The following is a 24,418-nucleotide window of genomic DNA, read 5'->3' on the forward strand; positions in this document are numbered from 1 at the left end:
ATCTTCGTACTTAATATTTATAGAATCAAATTTTGAAAATTATCAGAAAGTGTTCTTTAATGTCAAATGGATCAGAATATTTACATCGTTTTATTTATGAATTCAGAGACCATCTTCGAGGACTTCTTCGAGGACTTCCGCAGTGTCATCCATTGGGCAACATCATCAAGGTACTTCTCGATCACGTTCAACGATCGGTGAGTCATATCACTTTTTATTATACTTGGATTTGGACATTTCATAAGAATAATTTTGAATTCCTAACAATCTTTTTTCGCGAACTTTTCGAAAGAAGTGACAATTTATCGATACAAATTGTTGCTTAATAATGGAAGACTGGTGTTACTTATCTGTGAAACAGCCTGGGAGTCAAACCAACTATTCATTGCCAGAAGAGACATATTCTGGCAAATTATCAAACTTGTTCGTGTTTTGCGAAAAGGCAGTTTGTAAACTTTTCTATCATTCTCTTATCTTGCAGAATTATACTTATGCAATGTCCCTTCCATAGGGAAAAATACAAATTTTACTGAAGCGAGTACACAACGTAAACAAGCTCCAATTTATAAAGATCGAAAAGAGCTTGAAACGTAAATAGATTGTAAGAGAGAAGGTGCATTTATACTTAGTTTCTGCTCTCACCGCTAATCGAGTTGTAGTAAATCAATTAATACATTTACCTCTAAACTTTGACGGGCATCGAGGATAGAAAAGAAATACAGGAAGGAAAATAAAATAAATACTTTTAATCGTGACGTGAGTGCCACGATAGAGGCAATAACTAGTCATAGTTTTTTGGATAATAAGAAGAGTATATTACTACAACATATTTGTTGGATATCGATTGCAACATTGATCGCATCGGAAAAAGAGGGGTTTGGGGGTGGATTCGGAGGGCGAGGTTTCGCTACTTTTCTACACAGCGGATACGTATACAACAAAGAAAAGACACACATATATTTAGTTGTGACAATAGTTTTTTTTTTTTTTTTTTTTTTTTTTTTTTTGCATATCGATACGTATCATGCAGTCGCATTATCAGGACAGATTGTAAGGATTCGTTTCGAGAGAAGAAGAACGGAAATTATTCCATCGAATCGTGGTGTGTAAATCGCATCGAACGCGGGGTAGTCGCGTGAAATGACAACCCCGTTTTCTCGTCTATAAAATTATCGTAAAATAGCATCATCGTATGGCAGTCAAACAATGTCGTTTCGTTGATCGTCTAAAAAAGAAGAAATGGAATGTCTCTGAACTTTTTTTCGCCTTTTTGCGTTTATCATCTTCGTTTCCTCTAAGTTTTGCACCTTTTTTTTAGCTTTTGATTATTCGTACTTCGTTTGTTCTCGGTAAAAAAAAAAAAAAAGAAAAAAAAAAAAATTCGGAAAAAAATAAACGAAGAAAAGTACGCTCGAACGATTGGCAGACGGTCGGTTGGCAATGTTTCGTTTCGCGTAATTGGAAGAAAGAAAACCGTGAAGTTTCACGAGCGAGGACAATCGTCAAGAAACCTGAACGAGGGTTAGTTCGACACTTAACATTGAGTATTACGCAGGTAACTGGTTAACATTTATCTCAGTGTGTATACATCCATGCTAGCTTAGTATTTAATTGGTCAAGATACTGTAATTCTGAAAGGGCATACGTATTTCTTTCTTTCCGATTAAAGGATCCCGTGACAACAACAACTGATCGATCTCGAGGCGCGCGTACGAATTCTTTCTATCCGCGACGCGCGAGTTCGATATCGCTCGAGACGCGTCGGTTGTTCCCTGTTTCTGTTACGTTCTTCCAATGATTCGCCGAATACTTTGTACTATACATCGAATTGTAACGTCGCATAGTGATCGTAACGCAACCGCGGTTGCGGCAACTTCGCAGCTGGATTCCTACTCTCGAGAGCTCTCAAAGCGAAAGACTGTCTGGCGAACGTAATCCAAAAACGCGCTATGTCCCCGACACGTTGTACCTGACGTTTTCGAATACTCGACACGCTTCCCTCGAATCATTTTCCGAAACGTTGACCGATCTACGGGTTTGGCAATCGTAGGCAGGAGAGAATAAACAAGTTTAAAGAGGCCTAAGAACGTTGACGAGCAACGTTCGCCAGTAGCCACGAAGAAAGTACAATAAATTACACACACTATATATTTTCCATCGATAACACACATACACACAGCGACGTTGAGGATGAAATTAGCTGGTTCGCTCGGGGTCAACGTACCGTATCAGCACTCTAGCTGAAATCAGCCAGAGTCGTTGCGTCGACCGTGAACGACCAGCTTATTTGTTCGGGCTATAGGATCGGTATACACGTAACATTTCGATTGAAAGACCGATTGCGTTGCTGAGCAGTCGAGGGAGGAACTTGTGCACGAAGCGAACAAGGAGATTCGCGTGATTCGTATTCAGCATCGGACGATATATCTGTCGCTTTTGTTCGCTTTATCTTCTTCGTTCGTGTTTCTCTCTTCGCGCGCGATGCGATGCATTTCCGTTTACGATGCCGCTGTGCTGGGCGGAAGTAGCGTGACATCCGAAGCTTCCGATGCACGATGGAGATCAGAGACGCCCGTAGGTTCCGTTAGATTAGGCCAATCGAAGAATCGAAACGCGTCGAGAGAGTCGTTCCGCCACTCGAAAGGGGGGCGCAAAAAGCTTCTCGTTGTTAATACCAAGACGTATAATCTTGTTTCGAGAGCGCTACGCGATCGGATTTGATTAGATTGAATGACAATTAACACGATATTTAATCGTACACGTAAAACATCATGGATACGTTACATGAATTCTTATCGTAGGCCTGTGCGAATACTTGCATTTCGAAAAATGAAACTCAAACACGTCCAAAACGAAATTCAACTCGAAGACGACCACGTGTGAACGGAGCAATCGTTGATATTCGTATAACAGTACGAACTATCGTTCCGTCACTTCTTTTTTTTTTTTTTTTTCGTTCATTTTCCGTTATATGCTCGCTACTTTCTTTGATAATTTCCCGATCAAATGTTTACTCTATCGCGCTAACGATGGTACCGATTTCCCGATGATATTTCGTTCGACTGTTGTTCGTTTCTTTTGTTATTCGTTGTTCCCGAACGTTTCGCGGATTGGCGCAGCTCGTGTAGGCCTCGTCGAGCAATTGTTCGCTAACTAAACTCTCGATGGCTGCGTCTGCAAGTCAGTTCATCGCGAAGCTTTAAGAAATTCTCTGTCCGTTCGCGAGAAAACGAGCAACGATAGCACGCGGAAGATTCGTATGGGAGAAGTGTAACGTGCAACGCAACAATCACGAGCTCGATAATTGATACGCGTTCGACGGGAAAGGGAGTAACGAAAAAGGGGGAGTAAGTCAGAGGAGATGCTGTGTATGTTATCTGTAGAGGCGCGACTGCAAACCTGGTACCAAACGCGCGCGAGACGCGATTTCCCTCGCGCAAAAGTAAACCACTAAACTGAATATTTCTAAATCGAGTTATTCGTAACAAAAGTTGGTGCGATGCTTTCGATTTCTTCGCAGAGGGATCGTCTCGCTCGCGTTCCAGACCCGCGCATACAGCGACTCGCCTTAGAAACGCGCGACACACCCGGGACATTTTCTATTATCTTTTTTTTCTTTTTTGTAAACGCACCCCCGTGCAAACGAACAGCCGTAAACGCAGCCACGCGTTCGCCCGTCCACGCGTGTAAAACCCAAACGCATCGAATACAGAGAAACAACAAGATGGCCGAGCGACGAGAAACAGACGTTTGTCGCGCGTCGAACGCAAAACAAATGAATAAACGAAACGAGAAACGTGTGCGTCCTCGATTACGATTGTGTTATTTTTGACTAGACTCTAAATTATCATTCTATACACACCTATCGGTTATCTTCTCGAATTAATTATATATAATATTTTATACATCTATTAAACGATGCGCCGAGTCGGTCCTTGGATTCGAGAACCGATCGGCTTTCTTCAGCTGCTTGAATCGCGTTCATCTTCAATTTTTTTTTTTTTTTACTTTTTTGTCTGTCTTATATTCGTATAGGTACATTTAGAGTTTACGGATATACTTATCGTGAAATACAATACAGATCGCATTCATGCGCCACGGCGTACCGTGGCATGCGTGAGGAAAGGGTTGTTTTCTCCGTCTTTCGTTAACTTCTTTAAATTCGTTGCGCCTGAAAGGCGCGTTAGGAGGGATTGGAATGGTGGTGCATGCATATTGTCCACCAAACTATCACACGGCGTCCATTTCGACGCGACGCCCGATGAAAACTCGCGAAAATGTGCGCGTGTACAAGCATGCCCGTTACGATATCTCGCAGTGGTGTTTTATCGAAGCGCCGCCGATTACAATTTTCGGTCGTGTTTATCGCAGGGAGAAAGAAAGATCGAGGCCCCGGAAGTAAACCGTCTGCAGAGAGAATTCGCGTGTCCAAGATCTCATCAAATCAAATATCCATCACCGCCATCCGCGGACACTGATTTTCCTTTCTCCCCGAATATAATATATCTATATTTATATTTGCATTCATAGTTATATTTATATATTTATATATATATATATATATATATATATGTATATATATATTTATATGTATATTTATATTTCGTATTTATATTTATATACTTTTCAATTTTGTTATCATGCGTACGATGCTTTATTATTCGCGCGCGATTTTTCTTTTTTACCATTTCGTTATCGTTCGCTTAAACTGTAAGAGTCAGTTCGTACGCAACGGTACTAGAATTGTACTAGAGCGTGAACGCTCGTCGTCGTTGATTTCTTTCCATAGGTTTTCTGGTCGGTATCGGTACGTGTATATGTACGTATATATGTATGCATATGTGTACGTGTGTGCGTATATGTGTATGCGCGTATGTGTCTATGTACGGGTGTGTGTGTGTGTGTGTGTGTGTTAATGAATTCGTGAATGTACGTATACTTGCGGCTCGTGTGTAGACAGAGACACGTCTTCGCACGTTTGGCGTGCAAATTTGTACGAACGATAGGATTTCTCGAGTCATTTAATTCGCGCCTATTTATTCCTAATTACATCGGAACCGATAGTACACGCATGATAATATATAATATACGATACAAGACACCTTTAGCTTTCTTTTTCATAAGGGGAGGGAGTCGATGGCTCGATCGGTTCAAAGGAATTATCTACTTTAAAGATGCACCCACCCTCTCGTTGTCCACGAGAAGGAAAACATCGTTTCGTTTCTGTCCGGCGCGAGCATTTCGCGGTCCCGTCGATCTTCACGACGGTATCCGCGCTTCTTTACTCGACGATCGTTTGTCGATTATGCTTGTTCTTTGACCGCGAGGTTCGTCCAATTCGGCGATTATCGTCCGGGGCAGGAGCGACGCGGCCATCGAAGACATGATTTTTGTTTCGATCGTCGACGGTGTACGCTCGACGCCGGACGTGTCGGCTCGGTTTCTCTGATTCGCCAGAAGCACCCGTCGGACGCGGGTCCGAACGGGGTTCGCTTCGTTATTAAATCGAACATTTAAAACGAAGGGAATAAGCGTACCGATAAAAATTCCATCCAAACCGCGCGGAAACAAACACGATCTTTTAACGACTCGATCAGCGAAGAAGCCTCGGATCGAGGAATCGCCATTCGCCCGTTCTACCGAACTCACGCGTGTCTAAACATCTTTACTTCGATTTTCGTTGTCTTTTTCGAGGACCCCCTTCGTCTCCGCCTGCGCTCGTCGTTTTGTTTCTTACGTTCGTCGACGCTCCCAAAAGTTAGCAAGAAATACGCGCGGTATTCGCCTCCTATCTTTTCGACGCGCGAGCAATAATATCCTAGTATATTTTAGATTGTAGTCTTAAATTTTAGGCGAGTCTTTTATCGGGTTTCGACGGGCTCCTGCGAAATGCCAATCGACGTTCGGGCCTCCGACTCGAGCGCGTTGTCGAACATCCTGATATTTGTCGAGGACGTCGACCGATCGCTGGCTCGCGTACGTTCCCTCGCGCTGATCGGCCCCGACGAAAGACGCGCGATTATGTTTAGGAGGATTACGTTATACGAGTTAAAACGGACGAGTCGAGATCGTCTTCTTACGTATGTATTTTTTATTTTTTTTTTTTACACGCATGCACACACACATATTCTTTTTTTTTTTTTTGTATTTTATTTTGATTTTTAAATATTCATTCGTTTCCCGTCGCGTCGTTGATACGTAAATGGCAGTAAAACGGTTCCATGGATCACAAATATCTCGTAAAAAACACGTGGTGGGTTGGTTTGTTTTTTTTTTTTTCTTAAAGCTGTCCCGGTGCGCGTTCATAGGCAGTTATCGTTTCCATTATCACGTAATTTGTAACTTAGCGTATATATTCGTAAAAATCCTAGATGAGAGCAGTCTTCGTAAAGATGTTGTCGATAGAAAATGATCGCGCGGCAAAAGGAACTCGTTGGCCAGAAGAAATGGGGTACGAACGATCGTCGAATTTGTTAATTTCGTCGATTTTCCCTTTTGTCTGTTTTTTTTTTTTTTTTTTTGTATCACAATTAAGGTTTTGTTTGATCACATAATTTCGTACAGCGTTCGCCGTTGAGCTGCTCGATCGACGTCATCGTGCGCGATCGCGAGCGCGCTCGGATAACTGTTAATTATCGAACGCTCAAGATTGTCGTCGCCGTTAGTGTTTTTGTTCGTTGTCGCGCTTCGATGGTCGATCGGTGTGGATCGAAAGTCGCGCGGGAATACGAATACTACCGTGATTTATCATGAAAAATTGTTTATGAGAATGTTACGCGAGCGTCTTACGTTCGATTAGGACGTTATGCGTTCCCTTAATTAATCCTTACCTGTTATTAATCGATTAAGATATTTAATTATTTAAATTCTACGTCTTATTTCCCAGACGCGAAGCATAACCATATACAGACATTATACGTAAGTTTACATTTATATCGGTTATTAGTTTTTCACAGATTTTACTTGGTAGCGATCGAGTTTATGATTTCCTTTAGTTAGCCATTCAGTGATTTACATTTAATCGTTAAGCGTCTACGTCGCACGACTTTGTTATACGTTTTCACTTTCGGTTTCGTTCGTTATCAAAGTCGTGTTCGGTCGAGCTCGACCTTACGGATCTTCAATTCCTGGTGACATCGCGTATCCGCGAACGTCGGTAAGAAACAAAGGGGGTGGCCTCGAAACGGCAACCGGAACGTACGTCTAAATCCGGGTGATCGAACGGCGCGAATTCGATCGATCGATCCGCGGCTCGAATAATCACAGAAAAAAAAGAGAAACTTAAAAACGAAACGAGAGCGAATATTAAGCGATTCTTTGGTAAATAAGTGGTCGAACCAACTTATAAAAACGTATTACGCGTAATATGTATATATATCCATGTATGGCCGTGCGTGGAGATTGTTTTGCGTGTATACGTGATTATGTACGTGTGTGTTTGCACGTGTATATACAAGTAACGAAGAAGAGCGTACAGTTTTCACGATGAAACAACGTTAACGAGGGCCTCTTAGGCGGCGTGCCTTAGCACAAGTGTTCTTGCTATTTGTTTCCTTTCTCCTTCATTTTTCTCATTTCTTTTCTTCTTTTTTTGCCACCCAGCGCGACGCTAAGAACGAGGCCCTCGGGCGATTTCGTAAATGGCGCGCGTGCACGCGTACGATTCTCGCGAATTTTTCTCGCGCACGCGCTATTAAACACGAATGATTAATATTTACACTGAACGTGCTGGGGAGAGCATCCTTCTCTGGCCGATCCTAGAATCGAGTCGCCGATCGTCCGTTAGTGCGAAGACGTGTCCATTCTACAGCTTCTCGCGGTGTTGCCTGTGTGGGTGATACAGAGAGAAAAAGGTTCGCTAGTAAACACTCTCCAGCTTCTGGCTGCGATATCGACGACGAACAAAATTTCTTAAATCTAACGTCAAGCTACGTGTTTCGGTCCTTCGGCATCTGCGATCGCGCGTCTATCATTTTCCATGTCGGTGTCGAGGAAGCTGCGTGTTTTCGAAACTATCCTCGTAACGTTTAGTCTGTTGAGTCTGATGGCGTGTATTTGGAAAAACTGCTCGAAAAACGTTGGGTTCTCGGGGTTCTCTTCTAGCCGTATTTACTTGTTCCCGTAGAAATTAGTTTTTTCGAAACCTGTACGTATCTGCATGAGAAAATGATGGTAGACAATTGATCCTCTGAATAAATTGAGCTTGACGTGTCTAATTTAATCGGTATCGTGCAAAGCAGAAGATAGCGTTCGACTCGAAAGAACCTCCCCCATCGAACCGAACAGTTTTCGTTCAGTTTTGTCGACTTGCGTTTACAAAATTCGTTGCAGCCCTTGAAGCGAAATCGAATTCGTGGGGAGATTAGTGTGAAACGGGCAAACTACTCACAGAATCCGCTTTACCCTTCGGGCAGTCCAGAGCTCGGTCGATTACAGCGGCTCGGGCCGGCTCGAGGAATCACTGCAACTGAACATCAGCAGGCATCATTGAGGTAACATCTTGCAGCTCGTCTCCATACCTTCTGGTGGCACGCGCATGTTGCCGTTAGTGACGTATCCGTTTGCGTCAACAATGACAGAGACACTGCCCGGGTGGTTATGATAGCTGACGTTCCGGTGCCTCGCGACAATGTTTTTCTCGTGATCGATCCCCACGTGGGTGGAGCAACTCTCGACGCTTCTGCTGCTGCACGGCTCCATAGTATGGTCCATTAGGATCGGAATCGAATAATCGGGCATCGAGTTCACTTCTACGGTAGCGTTTTCGCGTATTATGTTCTGCGCGCAATCCATTTGCATGTGTTTCATTGACGAGGTCGGTACGTCGATCGGATCCATGATCGTGGATACGTGGCCGTTGGCCATGGAATTCAGATCCGGTTTGTCGTGATTTTTGTTCCATTTCAACATGGATTCCAGACAATAGTATAACAGTGCGTAATCCTCCTGCAAAGGACAGAAACGTTGAGAAAACTCGGCATACTAATGGACACAGAGGTGGGCTAATTTTATTTGCCAAGAACGACTCTAGAAAGAAATAAAATTTGCTCAACCCTTGCACTGCTATCGAATGAAAATTTCGAATCGAACCTTCGATCTGAAGACTCCAGGACGTTTCATGTACAGCAGCTTCGCAAACATGTAGATATCCGCACTCCTCTCGAATTCAAGTTGTTTGGTCAAAGTCGTGAGCAAGATGAATACCGCAGCCTCCACTCCGCCATGCCTGAATCCAATTAAAATTAACGTCATTTCCGTCGAAAGAAATTCCATCAGTCCGCGTAAAATTACCTGTCCATCACGACGATCGGACCGTTTTGATATTCCTTGTGTAATTCGTGGATCTGGTTGACGAGAAATCCCGGATTGGTGTTGTGCGGCCAGAAACCGGGATGTGATCGCTGTCCTTGAACGATTTTGGCACTCAGTTCGTAATCGTCTTGCAGAGATCGGACTGTCACCTCGCGCAGGATCAGTTCGTTGGCGGTTTCCTTGATCCCGCAAGAACGTACGCAGAACGTCTCCGATTCTAGATCTTTGCCCTCGGTCGGCCAAAATTCCGGGTACTCCTAAAAACGACGAAATCGCGAAAAATGAATAGAGCTGGCAAATAAAATTTTAACGCGCCAAGATCGAGCGTATTATACTCGCCTCGTTGCATTCGGTTAACATGACCACAGTCTGAGCGTTGTAGTTCCACATCATGTGCCAGAATTCCATGATCGTGCCTTCTGTTGGGTGTTGCGTGATGATGAATTCGCGATTGCGGTGGAAGCCTGAAAATCAGAATTTGCGTCTACGTTCTGTGTCTCCGATACCGTCGATCTAACGATGATCAGAAACCGAGCAGATCGTTTACCAGCGATCCATGTTGCGTTGATGTAGTCGCTACCGTCGATTCCAGCTTTCGGCGTCAAATGGACGCGAGCAGTGTCCACCGAAATCACATCTTGGTTACGGTTCTTGTGGAGGTTGTACGGTTTCATCGCTGACACCAGATGAAATTCCTTGGGCTTCCAGGATGTCACCAACTAGAGATTCGATTTCGAATGTCGATAAAACGGACAAGAAGCATCTTTCTGATGGAATTGTAGCTTAGATACCTTGTACTGCGCTTCGAGGTTGTTCCAAGCGTCGGTGTTCTTGTTGTTGGGATTCAACATGTCCTGGACATACGTGATCAGTTTGTTCGTGTCGATGTTCGTTTCGCCGCTCTCGATAGCCTCTTGCAAAGCGTGATGGATGAACACGTACTGCTCCTCGGTCTGAACCAACAAGTTTCGCTGGGTACGGATGTGCTTGAGAAACCCGAATACGTTCACTTCGTTCTTGTACTTGGCTTGCTTCAACATGGCGTCGATGACGATGTAGGTACCGGTGCGTCCAACGCCAGCACTGAAAGAAAATCGGTTTCAATATGCGTGTTTCGAACAGGGCAGGGACTTTCCATATTTTGGGGTAGCGTAGTAAACCATTGAAATAGTTCGACATATTTTCTTACCTACAATGAACAACGATCGGTCCTGCGTCCGGAGGATTGGCATTAGAAGATTTTCGGATAAAACTCAATACTGGCAAAGGATGTTCTGGCACTCCATGATCGGGCCAACCGGTATAATGATACTGCCATACGGTGCGTTCATCCATGTTCACTCCGTTCTTCCTCTTCTTGACCTGCTTGTGTTAAGACAGACGGTTTTCTATGGTATTATTTAATTCGAGAATTCATCGAAAGAAAGCTAAGAGGACTGTTGACAATTTCGACGAGTATTTTTTTTACCGGTACCATATCAAATTGTAGACGATGATAGAACCATTTTCATACAAAATGGCATGCTGAAATATTCTGTAAATGCAATTTTTATGGCCATCCAGATACACCCACTGTACCACAATTTATTCACATGATTCTCTGTAATTAAAATTGCCATTGTCGTGGATTAACCAACCTTCAGATGACGAATTTGGAGGGTACGAATGGTGTACGTTGCCATAATGTCCTCCCGCAGCAGAGTCACCTGAATGTAGCCGTAAATCTCGGTCCCCGTCCTAGGCCAGTACATATCACATTTTTTCTGCAAAGTAAAGAAAAGTTTCATCCTCGACGCCTCGTTCCCCGTTCTAATCGCGCGCAATCGATAGCGATAGGGACGAGATAACATCAAGTCCCCGCGTAGATTTAAAGGACAAACGATACTTACGCGTCCACGTTCGACGAGATTAGTGATCATCACGACGATCGATACTTTTTGCTCCCACACCATGCGCCAGAATCCGTCGAATGTCGGTGGAAGCGGGCCCTGAGTGCCGATGTAGGCCCGCGTACGCTGCCATCCGTCGATGTAATTCGCGTTCACGTAATCGTGTCCCTTTTTGGACGGACCACCGCCGCATGCCAGTAACTGTACACGAGTATGGTCGTCTGCGAACGCAGAAGGAAAGAGATTTTTATCCTAACGCCTCGCCACGTGTTCTCGTTTCGCGACCATCCGCATTGCGTGATACGCGATCGAAATAGCTCGACAACTTTCGAATTGAACGAATCAAGGATTTACTTCGGTACCAATGTAAAATGATATATCAAATGTTTGCTCGTGGTTTGAAAATATGTAAAAAGGCCAGTCGACGAGGCCGAGCACATGTAGTTGCGATATGCACCGTCATAAAACTTTCTTGGCTCGCATTAAACCTTACGTACACTTTGTCATTTAATTTAATTATCAGTTATTTAATATACATCGTTCTATATCTGTTCAACCGATAACTTTTTGTTCTGACTGCCTGGTGAAAAGACCGAGTCTCTTTGGTCGATAAAAAAACGTTCTCGCTATCGAGTCGTTTGGTACTTAGTACTTAGCGTCGATTAGTGTCAGTCTTTATACTCTGTTTGTAAATTCAGGGATTTGTCTGTAGCTCTTGAAACGTTTGCGATACGGCTTCCTCAAGATGGCGTAGAAATAAGCTTTTCTTATAATTAGGGATGTAAGCAATGGTTGGAGCGAGCAAATATCGTGGGTGGGTGAGTTTTCGACGCACACTGATGTCTGGACAAGTATAAAAGGTTCAAAAAACACCGTCAATTTTGTTACCTTTCGAAATATTTTGATCAAACCGCGAAGACGTTTCGCAGAAATAATATTGCGAGGCTCGTGGTATGCATCAAAACATTTGCTTAACTTTAGACGATTGGCATTATCACCGTCTGCGGGCTGAAATCGTTTACACGTGTTTTTAACGCCGATGCTGAAACCCTAAACTTCTTCGTCGATCAACTTCGAATTAACACGTCGATATTTATAATTTCGACGCAAGATAAAACGCACTCGAAGTAAAAACTGCAGGAATAAACGATAGCAGAGAATGTAACAGAATAAAATTCTATTTATCGAATAGCACTCGATTAGCGGTGTAGTGTGGGTACTACGATAAGATTGTCTCAATTTTATACAGTATCGTTACAACAGAGTTAATTCTCCCCATAAGGGAAATTGAGTGAAAAACAAGTATATACTTTTTCGTTCGCATTATTCCTTTCTCGAGTTATTAAACGATTATTGCTGGTAAAATAAATAAAAGTTTCACGAAGTTAATTACGAGCAAGGTAGATGGTATCTCATGGGATTAATTAAATTTTGAAAATTCACCGATCGACATTGTAGATTTTTCGTTCGACCAGGTGATCGCGTATCTCTCTTTCTCTCTCTCTCCCCTTCTTCCTTCTCTCGCTGATAGGCATTAACGAGCAGTGCCACGAAGCATCTGTGACCTCGTTGTCGAGTGCTGCCGGTCACTCACATTAAAAACGAACGAGAACTGCTCGTTAATCCGATAACATTGCGAACGCTCGAGACGAATGCTCGCAGAATCGCGAACTTCGAGCCGAGTTCGTCGAATTCGCGGCTACGATGCTTCTTATCGCCACGGTTCGCGATATCTTATCGGTAGAAAATCGTCAAGCAGTATCTTTTCTCGTCTCTGGACGAGCCAGCTGATAAATTGCATCGGAGCCCGCGCTTACATGCAGTCTGTAAAATCGAACATGTTGCAGGATAATACGGTAGAAATTTCGTTATCCAAACCTTTGTCGGTGGCGAACAAAATGGGGAAGGGGTTGTAAGAAATTAAGCCACCCCCTTCCATCGACAAACGAAATCTGTTGTTCGAATTTGTATCGATTCAAGCCATTTATTTCTTTTTTAAGTTACGCACGATAGACTGATTATCTGATTTCTTATTTTACGTTTTTATTTTGCTTGCAATTTTGAACAGTCGATTTTAGGAAAGTGAATAGAGGATTTATCGCGACTCTAAACGCTAATTCGTCATTACTGCGTTTCATTCGATATGGTTTACTTTTCGCGCGCCGTTTGAGCATGACTCATGCAAAGTGGAATGAAAGTCGACTTAAAATATGTCAACGGAGACAGGTTCCTGTATTCTGGTATTCTAGAATGTCTGCTATCTAGCATTACAGTGCTCCGGTATTATGGAATTCTAATATTCCGATTCTACAGTACAGAAGTGGGGAACTTATTGAAATTCAAAGGTTGAACTCTTCGCGAATTCCTTGTAAGGTCAAGCGTCACGTAGAACCAATTTTGACAAAATTAGAAAGAAATGTTTAACTAAGCCATTGTAAACATCCATTAAAGAACAATTTGAAGCGATTAACTTTCCAATATTGGGCTTCTTTCTCTGTAATATCGAGCTCTTTTTGAATATTAAAGTTTCTCGAGTCTTTTTAGACTCATCTAGTTGCATCGTCCTCTTTCGGTATTCGAAAACGATTATACAGGGTGTTTGGCCACCCCTGGGAAAAATTTTAATACAGGATTCTAGAGGTCAAAATAAGACGAAAATCAAGAATACCAATTTGTTCATGGAGGCTTCGTTAAAAAGTTATTAACAATTAAATTCAAAAATTTCAAACCGTTCAGAAAAAATTATTTTCGGTTGCGGGGGTCAATTATAAGCATTTTTGGTGAATAGACATACCCCCGAAATCCTACCCACTTTCTAGAAAAAAATTCGAAAAGGTGTCTAATTTTTCGACGAAAAAAAAAATTTCAAATCATTCTAAAAAAATTATTTTCAATCGCGGGGGTCAATTGCAATCATTTTTGGTCATTACACATACCCCTGAAATCCTACCCACTTTCGAGAAAAAAAATCGGATAGGTGTTGAAATTTTTCGGCGAAAAAAAAATTTTTCAAATCGTTCTAAAAAAATTATTTTTAGATGCAGGTGTCAATTACAAGCATTTTTGATCATTATACATACCCCTGAAATCTTACGCATTTTCTAGAAAAAAATTCAGTACGGTCGGAGCTTTAAACGTTAATAACTGTTTAACGACGCCTCCATTAACAAATTGGTATTCTTGATTTTCGTCTTATTTTGGCCTCTAGAATCCCCCATTAAAATTTTTCCCAGGGTTGGCCGAACACCCTGTATAATGGTAAAATATTGTCCCGTGCAGTTCATCTATCTCGATCGTGATCGATTTAATGTCAGCTAAATTTCCTACAGCATCAAACAATGCTGGGTGTGGTTCATAACTTTTCCTATAGCTCAACTTCCTGGTGTTGACCTTTCGTTGTGTACAGATTTTATCCCCTTTAATGTTTACAGATTTTAATCGTTTCTATTCCATCGAACTTCCACATTTGCTTTACTATAGAGACCATTGCGTTTATTTACTAGTACACGAGTACCCTCATTGTGCATTCATTGGTCGCTTCTCCAGTCACCAGCTGCGTTCACACGCTTGACCGAGTAAATGAAAAAGAAAGTGCACCGACGTAATACGTTGAATTGCAGAATTGCGTTAATTATATATTTACATAGAAATATTTAAAAGATTTCTTTTTCGTAATTACTTTCGTTCGTTTTATTCTCGATTACGATTCCGGGGACGTTCATCTTGGCAAACGAGAAACGACTTTGCCCGATTCGCGGCGCGCGGAGTTTCACGAGACTCGAGGATCGTTTAGGTCCAGCCAGTTTCATGAATCAAACGAAAGCCCCGAGTGCCATTCGGAGTAGAAAGCGAGCGCTAGCGTAATTTCTGCTCCATCGGCGGCCCGTTTCCACGCGAGGTTTGGCCGACGTTGCGACGATTGCAGACTTCCGATACGCGCGATTACAATTGTCGCATTGTGTCAGCTCCGTTTCCGTCTCGGCGAAGGTGAAACGCGCGATGACGAACCGACGAAAGATCGACGGAGACGATCCAGTTACTCCTCGACGGAGGGGAGTAAAAATCCACGCTTTATTACGCGAAGATAATCGATTCAACCGAGGCGTGCTTCGATCGTGACTCGGCGGAAGATGGCTCGCTGTTTCCGCGACAGTTGGCGAGGACCGAGAAAAATTAATGCTTCGTTGAAAAATGTGTCCCGGAGAATATCTAAATAAAATTTATTCTTAGGCTGTAGATGAGAAATTTGGATCGTAAGATCCGATTGAACAAAACGCGGTGTATATCGCGAGGATAAAAGGGAAACTCGTGCTGGTTAAAATAGAATCCAGCGTCGGTGGGCCGACAGAAAGAAAAACAGAGGCTGCGCGGTACCGCGGACCTGTCGAAGCTTAAAACCGATCGAAATAAATTATTTCGGTATTCCGCCGCTGCGATATTTTCGTATTCTGATATCCAATTACTTCGACGCTGTAATACTTCGTGGTAATTGGGCGTACGAGAGTTTCAGGCCAAGAGACCATTCTGTCAGAAAATATCGCGCGTCTCAAGATATTAATTTATTACACGATAACTGTAACTGTATTGCCCTCAAAGTACTAAGTATGCTCTCGTTCTGTGTGCTAAAAATAGCAGAACGTAAAATAATTAAAGTAGACGTATTTTCTGTCACGCCCAAGTTTAAGAAAAAAAAGACAAATTACTATAATACGACCTGTCCATCTGTTGCAAATTCGTTCAAGAACCGTTTGGATACCGAAACGTGCCGATGCACCGTCATGCATAAACCACATGCAACGCGCATCTAATGGAACTTCCTCCAATAATTCATACAATTGTCTACTCAAGAAATTGACATAAGATTGACTTGTTAATCTTCCATTAGGAATACTGGCTCATTGTCAGTTTGTAATTAAGAACTGTCGGGCTACGAAAATGGCTGCAACTCGGAAACAGGGTCAAACGGAGCGAATGTTTAATGTTAACCGAAGTCCACGCGTTGAAGCTCGACGAAGAAAAGGAAAATCGCGGCGATTGTTCCAGTATATAGAAATTTATTTTAATATTCTCTTTGTAAACGTTGAGCGAATCGGGAGGTACTTACAGGCCAATACGTTCAGATATCGGTTCTTCGCTTTGTTCTCGACGCATTCCGAGTTCTCCGTGGCGAACTTTCCGGACTCCGATTGAATCAGATCGTACTCCTTGCTGAATCTGAAGTCACCGTCCGCGTGGAGGCTGGTGACGTGCTCGACGAAGTTCTGAATTACGACGGCCGTCCGTTCTCCATCTTGCTCGGTGTTCTCCCATTCCTGGAGGGTCGGCACGCTCCGCGGCGGGTAGCCCAAACAGTAATAGGCGGTGTGGAAGCATTTTCTGAAAATTGGCCTCAGGCAAGGCCTGATCAGTTTCACTATAAGCATGCATTTTAACGAAAAAACTTAAGGAGAACGTAACAGAGGAGAGGAGGGGGGAAACGTTTATCGCGGCGGGGCAACGATACGCGCAGTCACTCGAACGTTCCTTATCAACGTCTCGCGTTGTCGAAACCGAACGCAAACGCAATAAACGAATTCGAGGAACACACGACTGCGCGTTCTACAACGTATTTCCTGAACTCACGATTCGCTGAACTTCTTCATCCCGTCGTCACGCTATTTCCATCGTCCGTTCCATGATCTACGAAGCCACGACGATCGGTACCCGCGAATCGACAAGTTTCCTTCGAGAGATCTAATCACTGGTCTTCCAAAAGTATTCTCCTATTCGAAAAGATTCGAGATCGAGACACGCGTGTTTCGACGAACGGAGACGCCGTGTCGATCTGCTTCGCGAATACGCCGTCGGTCAACTGAGATATGTCGCGCCTCGACGCCGTTCCCCAGCTGTTATCGGGTCTGATAAGCCTCCCGCTAGCGTAGGAGAAGGAGGAGGCAAGGGTTGAGGGGGAACCAGGATCGGAGAAGCACCTAGAACGACTGTTTGCCATCCGTGTTATTGTTTTCCTGTCCCATTAGCGACGAACGGGGCGTAGCCAGGCTAAATATCGCGAAACCAGACCGTTGGAAGGAACTCCACGCGATGACTTCCGAGAAGATTGAGCACGTACGATGCACCGGCCGAGTGCTTTTTAATACCTCGTTCGTGACTGCTACGCGGATCCGTAATTACCCGAGGACGATCGACTTTGTCAATTTAATTCGAAGAGTCCGGTCTTTTAGGATTTTTGCTAGGTTCGCGCATACCAAACGCTGCCCTTTATATATTCGAAGAAGAAATATTTGACTAGAAACGATCGCGAGCCATTTCTGCACCGAACAGTAACATTATTTTATTATATACTTTATCACTTTGCTCGTTTCCATATAAATTATTATTTTCGTCGGAATCCTACGCGCCTGTACACGTAATCGACGATTAACGACTGGTGTGACTCACTGAAAAGTGGCTTTTAATGGATTTCTGTCTACAGCCGTCGACATGACAGCAAAGTGCAAATTGTCCTCGGTTAAAAATAAGTTTGACATGCCTGTTCTCACGTGTAAGTGACATCCGCGAGCGAAACTCTAAATTTACGAAATTAGAAACTAGTAATTTCGAAATTAAAAATAACTCGATAAAGTTACAGAATTCTGATCTCTCTGCTCGAATTCTGTTTGTCGAAAGTTTGGTACCGATCGTCGAAAGTCTTGACGAGTCAATCGCGAAAAAAAAAAGGGAATGGTATCATGCAGGACCAAAACGAATGGAGAAAAACAAATATGATCGGATGCTCACTTCCATAAGACGAAGGACGTGATGATCAGCATCACAGCCAGACAGGCGCAAATCATTCCGGCGACCACTCCGCTGTTGAACTCTTTGGTGACGTGTGGCAACAATGGTGGAATTTTGTCGCAGTTGCGGGTGACTCGTACTTTGCAGGGAATGGAATTCTCTCCGTGGATGATAACACGATCGTCAATGGTGCTTCGCGTGCCTCCGCGAACTTTAATCTCGTAGACGGTGTTCGTTGTCAGATTCGGTATAATCATCTGCAAATTTATCAAATGTTCCTGGTAACAGCAACGATTAGGAGTAAGTACCGGGTACTAACAGATTATGATGCAAATTATTTGGTCCCTAGGGGAATATTTTCTAGAACAAGCTAATCGTTTCGTTAGAAATTTTCGACATTTTTCAACGCGATAACGAATACGTTCTGCGAGCTGTTAGAGTCGTAGCGCCACGAGCAACCCGCTAATCGCTGACGTTAGAAAAACAATGGTATCCGGTTGTGACTTGCTATCCGATTTTACCCTACTTTCCCTCGTATCGGTATCGGATTAGAAGGAAGTCGATCCGCCTAAGGCCAGAGAAGCTCGACTGGTCGAGAAAACGAAAGGTTCCGCGTTCGAGTTCCCAAGTCCAGCGATATTTCCAAGCCGATTCCTTTCCTCCGGCGGGAGATAACCAGAGTGAAAAGATAAAAAAACGCGGAAAGTGGAAAATGACTGTCGTGGCTGGGCACGTTCGTAATAGCTGGACGCTCAGCCACCGCGACGGAACAAGGGGGGGAAACGTACCGCGCTCTCCAGGTGATTCTTCTCGGCCTGCACTTCAATTTTCTCGTAATGGTCGCTGTTTTCGACGCGGTAGTTGATAAAATAATAGTCGATGGAGCCTGAGAAGGTGTTCGGTCTGGCCCATTGGATGTAAATCGAGTCGTCGGTTTGGCAAGTGACGTTCAAGATCGACGGCGGGCTTGGTCCTGAAATGTCCGTACGACGAGTGATGTGGTCTGATGGTTCGCCCTCGAATTTCCAGGTGTGGACCTTCACCCATATTTCGTACTCCGTATCGGGATCTGTAAAGGAATCTCGGTCAGTCTGAGAAAAGCTAGAATTTTCGGGACACTCCGATGGAACTAGGATTTATCGAATCGCTAGAAAAGATTTCCTATCGAGAGACTTTTAGCGTACAGGAAAGTAATTTCTAAGTCGAAAGATAAAGATCGAACGCTTCCGTTAGTCGAATTCCCAATTCCAATTTGTTATCTAGGAATGCAACGGCCATCTAGCTGGAACACGTAACGCGGTCTGATAAGAGTTTCAGCTTATCGACGAGCCTACTTTGTACACTCTCTTATTTGTTTGCCAGACAAATTCTCGAAACAGATATCGCCGTTGCAGTTTCTATTAACGCTGGTCTAATCAAGGGGATAGCCACGGTTTCCCGGGAGGGTACTCACTCAGTTGTTTCAAGACAAACTCGATGACGGGGCCATCGCTTTCGTTGGTTTTGTACATCTGGACGTCGGTGTAGTTGGAATGCATATAGTAAACACGATAACCGGAAATGATCCCATTGGCGTTCTCCGGCTCGGACCATGATAACTCGATGGTGGTGGACGTGATGCCGTGAGACGAGAGATTTAGCGGTTTCGTTGGCACTGCAAAAACGAAATAATTATGTAAAATTAGCGTCGAACGATCGAAAATTGTTTCACATTTTATCACTTTCCTCCTCGGTGCAGTTTTAATTTAATTTCGAAAATTTGTTTATCCAACTGGGTATTTTGGTGGGGAATTTTGAAATTGATAATTTCAACCGTTAGATATAACAAATTAGGGAACGGATTCGCGTATGCGATTGTGAAACACGCGGAATCCAACTCGCGATTCAACCTATACCGATTGAATGCAGGAAGTGTACAGAGGTCGATCCATGGATCGAGCCCAAGCACGAAGGAATTACATAGTAACCACGTCGAAGGGCAATGGGAGGGGTTACTAAATTCCTTATAAATATTAATCCGCTAAACAAGCTGCCGCAGAGCCGGGTCTGATCGTTAATAACTATTAGCAGGCGATGAGACCATTAGATCTACAGGGTGGGGCATTCGAGATAGGTCACCCAGATAACTCGTTCATTTTTAAAAATAGCGATAGAACCTTTGCGGCAGAAACTGCTTAATTTCACGAGGGATCTAACTCGATGACGTTTTCATGGCTCCAGATGGAAGCGATAAAATTTATAATGTCGTATATTTTCTCGTCTCTACGATCGAAACTTGAATTATTGTCCCTTCTGTGGAGCTTCGTGATGATTTAATTTTCGAGCAGATATCCTCGAGAAGATATTCGCGGCTCCGTAAACTATTTTTCGGTCGATGCACTTGACGGGCGCGCCACTTTTTCATTTTTCCTCTTTCGTCAGCCGCTCATCATCTTCCAAGGTGGCTTTCCAATTTCCCGCGCACAAAGACGAGAGCGAGCTTGCGACGGCCGAAGTCTGAATAATTAATTTCGCCTCGAGTGTCTTCTCAGACCCCTCGCGCCGACGAGTAACTCTATAGACACCGTCCTCGCGTTTCGTACCAACGACCGCAGCCTCTAAAATCGCGGTTGCATTCTACCCGGCGATCCAAAATGCTCTTTGAGCAAGTGTGCAGAGATACGATTACGACGGATCGAATCCCGACGAATTTCGTTATCGATCACGTAGGAAAACGGGGATGTTCGCGGACGAAGGAACCCCGCTTTGTATGGAGAAACACCCCCCGCGAGTCGGGAGTTAAGATTACGAGGGTGGTCAGGGCGTTATAAACACTGACTTTGATGTCGTCGCCCTTTCCAGACGACTCGCCAGCGTTTACTTTTACCAGAAATAGCCTATTGCGACATACGCCCGTCTAATAGGGTCTAATAGCTTAGGAGAAGTTGGGATCGAACTTTCAGCCACGAACTTTCCACGAGAGCTACTCAATTCTTTAGACACATAGGATTCTTTCGGTGTATACAGAACTGTTCAGCCACCCCTGGGGAAAATTTTAATGGAAGATTCTAGAGGCCAAAATCAGACGAAAACCAAGAATACTAATTTGTTGATGGAGATTTCGTTTAAAAGTTATTAACGTTTAAAGTTCCGTCCGTACAGAATTTTTTTCTCGAAAATGCGCAAGATTTCGGGGGTATGTGTATTCACCAAAAATGCTTGTAATTGACATCTGTATCTAAAAATAATTTTTTTAAAACGATTTGAAAAATTTTTTTTTCTGCCAAAAAATTTCAACACCTACCCGATTTTTTTTCTCGAAATTGGGTAGGATTTCGGGGATATGTCTACTCACCAAAAATGCTTATAATTGACCCCTGCAACCAAAAATAATTTTTCCAGAACGATTTGAAATTTTTGAATTTGATTGTTAATAACTTGCAATCATGAAATTGATATTCTTGATTTTCATCTTATTTTGGCCACTAGAATCCCCCATTAAAATTTTTCCCAGGGGTGGCCGAACACCCCGTATAAATGCAATGCAGTTTATTTGATTTTAAGATTGAATTTAAATTTAAAACGATAAAGTTATATAAAAGTACAGCGTGCTGACCGTAGACAGAGATTCGTGGATCAGTGCACCGTACACGCGTGGGGGTTGAGAGGTTAAGTGCTTCAAGTGCGTTCCGCGCCGTGAGTTGCACACGTACGAATGTGGGTTTAGACCTCGAAACAAGTTAAGAATAATAGCGACATATCGAAGATAAAGTCGTGGCATCCAATTTCAATACCGGTTCAATCAAGCTTGATTATTCGTATTAAAGTTCCGATTTTATTCGAAGTTCTGACGGCCAACTATCGGCAGAGGCGAGAGTTTCGAGTCCAATAAAAATAGTTGTCGCGGGGACATTTAATGCTCCGCCAACTACGCTAAATGACAGGCAAAAGGGAAAAGCTTAAATATGTGACAAAACGGGTCCACCGTTTAGCTACCGTAGAACTTCGTTTGGAAAACTGGATTGCACACTTAGGATAGGTCGTCTGTCCAGTTACTAGTATATAATTTCTAGATAGCCGGCTAATAAAATAGTTGAACAGAGATCCACCGTTTAGAAGTGGACTTTCAGACACGCGTTGGTATGCAGTATTTTTAAAACCCCACCCAATGATTCTGGTTGACTGTATCGAGCATTCCCCACAAACATTTTACAGAAATTCTCTACTAAAAGTCGAGACAATTTTCTGGGTACCTTAGAATATTTTCATCGCCAGTGGTGTTTTAAATCGAGATTCATAAAAACGGTGTAAACTAAAATTTTCATAGTTTTCTCTTTCTAAAAGGATCTTTTTCAGAGCCCCGAAAATGCAAAATGTCGTAGACGTTTCTAGCGTCTAAAAGAACCGTCCAGACGTGTCTGACGATCGTCGATGTGTGTTTTAACGAGACGCACCCCTAATGCGGAGGGTTGAACACGAAAGGGGACGCACGAAACATTCTATCGTCCGTAGGGCTTCGCGATTGAATTTCGCGGCGTTTTAGCAACAGGGCTGCGATAGGGGCGGCGTTGAAGGTTCGCGCCACGTTATCTACGATCGTCGAATGGCACGCGAGAGAACCGAGTACGAATCTCGCGATCAGATTCTAGGGATATCGTCGATGGGCTCTTTATCGAAATATTCGACCTGTGCGGCGGCCCGTGTTTCCTATTTCAAACGATACCCTGTACAAACTGATATCCCACGCGCACCAAACGGACTTCAATAACGCACCGTGTATCTCCGGTGCTTCTGTGTAACGCGATACTCCTACGCCAGCGAACGGGAATTAAACGTTAGGCACCGTGCGCAACTGGCGTCAAGCGTCATCTATTTGCCGCATATTTGGTCACGAATAACATTTAAATACGAAATTGAGCCATCGCGGAGGGCGACGGGCAACGAACTCGACTTTTTGTTCTATTTTTGCATCGACCAGTCGACGCACCGGGCATTCTGTACTCTACGCGCGGAAAATGCAGAATTATATTTTTCCGTAGGACGTTATCGAGTGAAATAACTTTGGAAAATCCGTTGGTCACGCTCGCACTTGGCTAATTGTGGATCTCGAGCACGGATCTCTGTGCAGAGGCTGACAACGACGCGCTAGATATTAAAAGCTCCCGCGTCTTATAGAATTAGACAGTTACATAGTGTTCTACGCCCGGTTACGAAACGATATAGCACCTGCGAAATGTTTCGAATGCTTTGGAAATTTCGATGTTGGGTAGACCGAGCGCTAAAGATAATTTGTGGATTTTAAATCCGTTGTACGGAGCGATCGAATTGGGAGAGGTGAATTTTTCAACGGATTTAGTAGACTTGTTTCTCGTATCTAGTGGGGCCCGAACGAGCTATTCAACAAATGGGTTTTTAATTGCACAGTTGTCGACCACTCGAGTCGATGGTCGCTCGAGCTGAAGAGACGTAAACGGAAAAAAATGGTAGGGGTAATTCTGTCGCAAGTATCCTTAAGGTAGATTGATGCAAGAAACGAGGCTGTTCAGCCAAAATTAAAACCTTTACGTACGATTCTCCATTATCGAGAAATACAACTCCGAAAATCTGTTATTTTTGGTGTCCATTTCTTTCTAATAATACCTCTAAATAAACGAGTAAATAAATAAATTAAATGCATAATCTCTCCGTAAACGGTCGTCCACTTACAGAGGGCGCGTGTGTACACAGTCGAAGGGTTAATACGCCGTCATTGAGTAGTTGCTGAACCCTCGTGAGAACGGAGCTTAACGAGCGACACCGAACACGCGCGTCAGGTAGCAATTGAACGTGAAAATTGATTCGTGGCCTCTGGATAAAAGGTTACCAGCGAAAATTTCTGTTTCTCCGGTTACATCGAGATATCGATACGTTTCGACGACAAATCGCGCGCTGGAAATTTATCCGCGGAGTCATCGTATTCGTATAAACGAGTTACGTGATAAAAAAAAAAAAAAATAGCTCGTAGCACTTTGACACGGATACTTTATCTCTCCGTTTTAATTTGCTCGCGATAGGATCTCCGTTATACGAACGGACGATTGCTCGGTTAAGGAAATTTCTCGTTGACGGGGATTCAGATTTACGTAACGTTTCATTCGAAAAATAAATTCCTGAATACGCGATATTTAACCCGATAACCCAACTCTCACTTTTAACGCGATAACCAGCGAAAAACGACGTTTGGAAGTTTAAAAGGATCGCGAAAGCCGTATATATCCTTTCGGTTTCCCACGTTTCGCATACATCTGCTCCTTTTGTGAGCGAGTTACAGCGACGGGAGCAGCTTTTGCGAATCCCGGATACTCCACGGCGTGTCTCCCTTCGTGCAAAACTTTTCCCGACCGCGAAACATCCGACCGGGCAACGTTTCGTTTCGTATTCACGACGCATTAGCGATGAAAACGAAGAGGCGAGCCGCGACG

The 24,418-nt window shown here is 43.5% G+C and overlaps 1 protein-coding gene across 4 annotated transcripts in view; it reads right to left on the reverse strand.

Moving 5' to 3' along the window:
* Window positions 1-959: 959 nt before the first annotated feature.
* Window positions 960-24,418, reverse strand: part of LOC143340958 (putative receptor-type tyrosine-protein phosphatase mosPTP-1) — a 507,138-nt gene continuing 483,679 nt past the window's right edge. The window contains exons 8-22 of one of the 4 annotated variants that reach the window (XM_076763412.1): window positions 19,432-19,632; window positions 18,767-19,047; window positions 17,979-18,235; window positions 16,306-16,577; window positions 11,202-11,422; window positions 10,950-11,075; window positions 10,502-10,674; window positions 10,104-10,395; window positions 9,860-10,031; window positions 9,652-9,776; window positions 9,292-9,569; window positions 9,091-9,226; window positions 8,520-8,946; window positions 8,390-8,467; window positions 960-7,826 (exon numbers count right to left, since the gene is read on the reverse strand). In XM_076763412.1, the coding sequence (XP_076619527.1) occupies window positions 8,400-8,467; window positions 8,520-8,946; window positions 9,091-9,226; window positions 9,292-9,569; window positions 9,652-9,776; window positions 9,860-10,031; window positions 10,104-10,395; window positions 10,502-10,674; window positions 10,950-11,075; window positions 11,202-11,422; window positions 16,306-16,577; window positions 17,979-18,235; window positions 18,767-19,047; window positions 19,432-19,632 (3,029 nt within the window). In that variant the 3' untranslated portion in view covers window positions 960-7,826; window positions 8,390-8,399. Of the gene's footprint in view, window positions 7,827-8,389; window positions 8,468-8,519; window positions 8,947-9,090; window positions 9,227-9,291; window positions 9,570-9,651; window positions 9,777-9,859; window positions 10,032-10,103; window positions 10,396-10,501; window positions 10,678-10,949; window positions 11,076-11,201; window positions 11,423-16,305; window positions 16,602-17,978; window positions 18,236-18,766; window positions 19,048-19,431; window positions 19,633-24,418 lie in introns of all 4 variants that reach the window. The other 3 variants (XM_076763411.1, XM_076763410.1, XM_076763408.1) reach the window with 3 other exon arrangements.

Source organism: Colletes latitarsis, chromosome 4, assembly GCF_051014445.1.
Source record: "Colletes latitarsis isolate SP2378_abdomen chromosome 4, iyColLati1, whole genome shotgun sequence".
NCBI lineage: Eukaryota > Metazoa > Arthropoda > Insecta > Hymenoptera > Colletidae > Colletes > Colletes latitarsis.